This window comes from Limulus polyphemus, unplaced genomic scaffold (assembly GCF_000517525.1).
Source record: "Limulus polyphemus unplaced genomic scaffold, Limulus_polyphemus-2.1.2 Scaffold1292, whole genome shotgun sequence".
In the NCBI taxonomy this organism is placed as follows: domain Eukaryota; kingdom Metazoa; phylum Arthropoda; class Merostomata; order Xiphosura; family Limulidae; genus Limulus; species Limulus polyphemus.
The window spans coordinates 280364-287681 of NW_013666902.1; the positions used below are offsets into that span (position 1 = coordinate 280364).

Consider the following 7318-nt stretch of genomic DNA (forward strand, 5'->3'; position numbering starts at 1 on the left):
CAAAACATAATCTGTTATATAAAACTGTTATAAAGGTAAGTGTCAAACTTAATCTGTTATATAAAACTGTTATAAAGGTAAGTGTCAAACTTAATCTGTTATATAAAACTGTTATAAAGGTAAGTGTCAAAACATAATCTGTTATATAAAACTTTGTTATAAAGGTAAGTGTCAAAACTTGATCTGCTATAGAAATGTTTTTAATACTTTGTATAATTAGAGTAACGTTTTCCTTGTGGTCTTAAATCTAAACGATCAGAGTTAAATTAACAGTATTTATAAAACAAAACAACTGAAATCAATAATTATGAATGATGTTCCTACCGGTAAGATAATGCCTACCCTCATTTGGCCTGTTATTGGCAGGTTTTCGGGTAGCCCAGTTTGTCCTAATGGCTCTTGTTCCTAACCATTGGCCATTCATTTGAGTGATCGCACTCTCAGCATCCTGGAATATTAGAGTAAATCAGCTTTTAAAACGACTCTTTGTGTTTAGGAACATAACGAAATAATTATCGTTTTTTGCGACATCGTTTACCTTAAGTCAGAAGTGTCATTAATGAGAATAATACATTCATTTTTGTATCACTTTGTTCGCTACAAATTACTTCATATTTGTTCTTCTATACTTTATTTAACCTGCAAAAGAAATAAACAGCAGATATGGAAATTATCGAACTAATTAAGATTAATGCATTACTAATGAATGTACTAAAATAATTATTACATGTGTACGTGACCGAAATTGTAAATACAATGTGGCGCCATCTATTGAATGATACCACAAACAAAAATCCATACAAATATTTCACACTTTAGGTATTAAAGATAAGAAATATAACTACAGTATGTGCAACAACCATTTCTTTATCACAGAACAGAATTTTAAATAAAACTACTCTCCTCAAAACAAGAACACGATGCAATTTGTAAATATAATACTAATATTAGAAGGATAAATTAATACTGTATACATGTACAATAACAATGGGTGAGGACAACTCTCAGAACCCAGTTTGGAGTCAGTTAAATGAAATAAATATTGTTACTGAAAGAAGAAGAAAAAAAAAGGAAGGAAAAACACGACTGCATTACAGTAAACGTGTTACTTTTCTGGAGACACGTGACTAAATTTATTTTTATAATATAACGTGAATAGCTAGATTGCACGTTCAGTACAATTTTAACAAATGTGAAAATTAAGAACTGAATTGAACATTATTTTATGTATTTTCCTGTTTAACTCCGCTGGAACAAGGTTTGTATATAAATATTTTAATAACCCTTTTATCTGAGTACTTTTACGTGATACTTACATATCCAACGAGAGATGGCACCACTACACATGCTACACGCGTTTGAAAGCTTTAATGTAAATAAAATGTGATAATGAATTTCATTAAACTTACCGTTTTCTTCACGAAAGACACAAACCCGTAACCTTTGGACTTGAGCGTCTGAGGATCTCGAACAACACGGCAATCTCTGAGAAAGAAAAATTCTTCGATTAAGCCTAAAAAAGATCAATACTTGTATAATATAACCTAATATTAATAGAAAAATATAATTAGCATGGGGAGCTTTTCCTACAATTTAAACATTTGACATACAATCAAATATTTCAGAGTATGAAAAGCACTAAAAATCGCGACTAAGATTTTTCTCATTTTAATCAGTAAAAAAGTACGTCGGGGATAATATGAATGACAATGCGTTTTATTTTATTTTTTTCTAATGCCATTTAAAATGTCAAAACTACTCACTAGATAGCGCTAGTTGTACCATTACTTTTGGTTATGCAATTGTAATTATAAATAATTAAGTAACGAAACGACAAATGGAAATAGTATATCTCTTGATATTTACATCAACAATTTCATTTGGTAGAATGAAACATGAAAATACATCGATATATCGTGGATTATGATTATCAAAATTGTCCAGTATACTAAGCCTTTTCTCAATAGTATTCGACTGTGATTAATAATAATAATAAAATAAAACCTAAACTTTATTTACGAATAGTTGCTTGTTAACCCTATTGTACTCATTATGAAATATACGGCGGGGGAAACGTTTTCTTTGAATTTCTAACGTAAATAGGCCTACATTACACAAAAAAATGTTTTCATAAAATATATATTTTGGGTAAGTTATAAATGGTTATGTCACCTAGAAGTACCAACTGTTCAACTGAGGGAAAACAAAAATTAGTTAATGTGGAATAAATGTTTTAATATTCAGTTTTAAAATCACCAGAGGAAGGGCGTCCCAGCCCGATACGTGAACATTATTAATACATCTATTTGGTCTTACCCATATTTCTGGTATACGTTTTTTCCATTTTTTTTCGTACCACAGTGTTTTTTTTTTTTTTTTTTGCTGATTACTCAACTTCAACTGAGGTACCAAGAGAAATTCCAGTGTCTGCGTTAGGCTTAGTGACATTTAAAATCGGACTTGTATGTCCGAGGTGCTGTAAAGCTTGTAGTAAACAATGGAAAAAAAATGTTTTATATAACATTAAGTTTTTGTTTGTTTAGGCTTTCTAAATTTCGTGTATTATTTTTTGTTATTGGCCATGGCCACCGATATTTCAGATAACAAAGTTATTACGTATTCACAAGTAACGGACATCTTGGTTACAAAGCATCTACACGGTCAACAGACCAATGACCATAATTTGAATAACACAACAAACGCATACAGAAGAACACGTTACAAATTACGTTTACAAAAAAGTATGTCTGACACCTCAGTTCCCAGGCTATGGCAAGAACAAGACTGGGCGTCAAGTTCCATTTGGAGTAAGAATGACTTCTGAACAAGATTACTAATACTCCAACAAATATAACAGACTTTTATGTTGTAGCAAACAACATTACAGCTGATGTTGCACTGTAGTGACGATATACAGTAAACAGATATTCGGGATGCCTCGGCTGTCAACGCTACCACGTCATTCAAGTAAAAGAATTGTTTCATATCTGTTTTACCTTCAAGTTACATGGTGTAAATTTACCCAAACTTAACATGATTCACGCTTCAAAAAGTTGATGAAAACGGAAAGTCCAGAGCACCGGTTCTTTAATATGACAAACAATCGGGAGTAATAATAAAAACGTTTACAGTCTAAGAACTTGTTCTTAGGCCTAACTTCAGACTACAACAGGACTGAAAAGGGTGATTATTAATATCACTTTCTGATTATCTTTACAGTTCGTCCAGATCAAGCTCCGGTTTCCTCAACCAAACTTAACAATAACAACAGACTAGCTGATCTGAATAGACAAAAAGACGAGGAAAGATACTTCACGTGAAACCAGAGTTTCTAATCTATGACGATTCATAAAAAACAGTAGTTCCAACAGCTTGCCCCTCAACAAAAATACAACATAAAGTAAGGTAACACTATGATGGTCTAAACAAAGCACGTTCTACAAACACGTAATTCACGAAAGTCGCAGTGTAACTAGGTAAGGGAAATGTTCAAAGTAATATTTACTTCTGAGAAGTGACGCCTTCAAAAACACTTCAAACCGTTTAAATTGATTTAGAAACTATCAAACTTTACAGAGTAATACTTTGCCGAAACTATGAAGATATTAATCATTAAACGGCATTGCTATAACGTTTCTGAATCCCTGAAGTATTGAAGGGCATCTAGCGGCAAGAAAAGTCATTAAAGTGCCATTAACACGGCTTTAAACTATGCCAAAAGAATCGAATCTGATACAGATATATATATTTCTTATCCGTCTCATACAGAAAAAAAAAAAAGCTTAGACAAAATGTCAAGTTATATACAATTTCACGAACAAAACACGATGCACAATTTATTGGAAGGATCCAACAATGATCGCTGGGAGAACTCAGTCGTGTCCAGCACTGACAGCTGCTGTCCTGGTCTACTGACCGTTTAATAAGTTCGTTAACTGGCCCGTCACATCGCATTTCTTGGAATCTCAAGCCCATACCCCCTAGCGGGTTAAAAAAAAAGCAGTAGTTTCTCAAGGCAGCTTATGAAATAGAGCTGAAAGATGTCTGTTTCAGTTGATGTATTAGTTAACGCCACCTATTCCATTTGTGAAACTGGCAACTCATACAGAAAGTAATTTACGGTACACATACACCACAGTGTTGCAGAGGACTGGATGAAATCATCTGGTAGGATCGCATGTTGCCTGCCTACTAAACACCATTAAGGTATAATGTTGACTGTACTTCTCGTCTTCTCACAGAATGATACATATATTGTTATTGGTCAACACGAACTTGATATTTATTTCTCAATAAAAACTAAAATGTAAAGCCGACGTCTATTGGTCAATAAGACCATAATGTAAATTAGATTACTAATGGAAACGAAACTGGCTCACAGGTTAGAAGATATATTCACATTCCAAGATCTACACGTACGACCGACTTAAACATTTAATCCAGGAACGACCGTATTAACAATAATTCGCACATTCTCATCATCGCCGTGGTTCAAAACTATCGTGTAATAAGCTAACAGAGAATTCCATCCTACGCGTTCTTATCAAGAAAGGATTTTCACTGTATTAGTTCCTAACTTAAACAGTTTCGTTCCTAATGACTAAAAAAAAAAAAAGGCAAAACGGGACAAAGTTGTTAGTATAGCTCACACCCCCACACTGGGAGGCTCAGGGGAGAGAACCCACCTGAGAGTGGGTGAGAACCACAAAACAATATCTTTATTAACAACTCGAGCGAAAATATAAACAATAGTGTTGTGGAAGAAAACAAACAGTACTGTTAGTCATGGCTGGTTGCCACGGTAACTGGTGGTAAACGAACACTGCCCACACGCAAAGGTGAACAACATTAAACGCTTGTGTATTATTCCGAGTTTATTCAGTGAGCTTAGAAAAATAAACAAAAACCAGAATTGGTATTTGTGTGTAAATGAGACACGATGTTTGTTTTTGTTTGTTGTTAAGCCCAAAGCTGCACAATGGGTTATCTGTACTTTTACCCCCCCCCCCCAAGGGTATTAAAAACCGATTTTTAGCGTTATAAGCTTTCAGACTTACTGTTGAGCCACTGACGGCGGCGGCGGGGTTCGACGTTAGAAAGAGGCACAGAGTAATCATATCGAAATCTTTTACAACATGGCTGGACCTTGAACATCGTATTACACGACAAATGTAGTTAGTAAAGTTACGTGAACAGGAAGAAGAAATAAGTTCACAAACAGTAATTCATTTTCATTTAAAGACAGGTACGACAAACTAAACGATGATTACAATAAAGATATCACCATGAGCTCGACATCCAGCTGGCATTTCTAGATATGGGTAGATATGTTTCACACTCGAGATAAACGATTAGATTATTTATTAAGCTATGAACAAATAAACTCGTAGTTAATTACACAGCCTGAGCGCAAAACCTCTCCAAATTTTCTAACTGCAACCTAATAAGATAATAATGATTCTTAATTAACCCTAGAATTAACGATTTGTTCTATGGACCCTATCGGCTTTACAACATTTGTTTTTTCTAAATTATTTATACAACAAATTGTTGCGGGTCCATGGTTCTTGATAACGAATCATACACACATTAAATGTAAAAAATGTGTAGAGTAAGACCAATTCCACTAAATTATTGCAGGGGTTGTACAATGTATTTTACTTAGGAATTGAGTAGTTTTACACTTTTTTTTCGTCAGTTTTTTTACACTGAATTTTACAATAAGAGAGAGAAAAAATAAGACCCGAGAGGATGGAATAAGTGGGCCCCCACATTAATGAACGGTATTAAAAATTCTCGATTTTAGGAGTAGAAAAATCATGAGTATCACAACGACTTGTGAGGTTGGGAGTTGATTGCATTTTTTATTCTAAAGAAAAACTAATGATTCCACAGTTAACTCAATTTTTTTCACTGAAGTAAATAAGGCGATATTTAAAAGTAGTCTTTGAGCGCTAAGCCTAACTAGTAAAGTAGTCTTTGAGCACTAAGCCTAACTAGTAAAGTAGCATTTGAGCACTAAGCCTAACTAGCAAAGTAGTCTTTGAGCACTAAGCCTAACTAGTAAAGTAGCATTTGAGCACTAAGCCTAACTAGCAAAGTAGTCTTTGAGTGCAAAGCCTAAGTGTATATATTATTTGAAAAGTAGACTTTCAATTTTATCACAGATTTTTCAGTCATTACTACTAATAACCATGTAGTATTGATTATTGTCGATATTCTTTCCTTTTTTTTATTAATCGTTTCTCTTCCACACACAATCACTGTTAAAATTTAGTTGTTTTTTATTTTATTTTATAACATTCTGGAGTATGTTTAAAGATATTCCTGTTCTATGAAAATTCAGGCTTAATGAAAATGTACGTCAATTAAACCACTACATAAACAATAACACCTATCAACCCAACTTTCAACACACAAGTAGCATATAACAATTACTAAATATTCACATTACAAATCAAAGATGCTACAACACAAAAGTTTAGCCTATTTATCATGTTACAATAATAAAAAAGTTAAGCCTATTCACCAATATTACGTTTCTACAGATAGGTTAACTTTTAATGATTCCACTTCTGACGGGAAAATCTAGTATATTTTTCTTAATATAATTCTATTTTTAAATTATTATTATATCTATTGTCAATGGTGGAAAGTTTTATCGAACACGATCGACTTTTATCTATATAACAATTCACCAACAGTTTTGAGTACCATATAGATATATATTTGTTAAAATTTAGATTTATATTACCACATTCTTAACTTCGAACGTTTCTTTAATGACTGGTTTTATAGTTACTATTTAACTAAAATATTCATTTCTCTGGCCTCACTCTGATACGTGAATACTTTAGTCTTAACGTTCTTCTCTTAAAGCGTAGATAATTTAATTTTCTAAACACGGTGAGGAATTTCAGAAATCACTATGGGAATAGCGTGCATGGCATACGACACTCTAAACAATTACCCAGGCACGTGGTAAACTGGAAAATTGAGGCACGTTTATCTTATTGAATAGAAACAAAAAATAGGTTAAAAAATATTAGAATGATTTTTTTATCATATAAAAAGGATCTCACTCAAACAGATGTCTATATAGTTACTTGTTGTGCCTACCGCAGTGACCGAACCTCGAGTTTTAGTGTTATAAGCCCTCAATACAGACGAGAGAGAGAAAAAACTTTCATCATGAAATGTTTCTATTAAAAACTTTTTACCGAATATGAAAAGCCACATATTTGACTTTTTACCGAATATGAAAAGGCCACATATTTGACTTTTTACCGAATATGAAAATACCACATATTTGACTTTT

The 7318-nt window shown here is 33.0% G+C and overlaps 1 protein-coding gene across 4 annotated transcripts in view; it reads right to left on the bottom strand.

The window, feature by feature from the left end:
- Nucleotides 1-7318, bottom strand: part of LOC106462971 (nucleolysin TIAR-like) — a 38505-nt gene that overhangs the window by 7691 nt on the left and 23496 nt on the right. For 2 of the 4 annotated variants that reach the window (XM_022390385.1, XM_013922942.2), the window contains exons 3-4: nucleotides 1410-1485; nucleotides 343-448 (exon numbers count right to left, since the gene is read on the bottom strand). In XM_022390385.1, the coding sequence (XP_022246093.1) occupies nucleotides 343-448; nucleotides 1410-1485 (182 nt within the window). Of the gene's footprint in view, nucleotides 1-324; nucleotides 449-1409; nucleotides 1486-7318 lie in introns of all 4 variants that reach the window. The other 2 variants (XM_022390384.1, XM_022390383.1) reach the window with 1 other exon arrangement.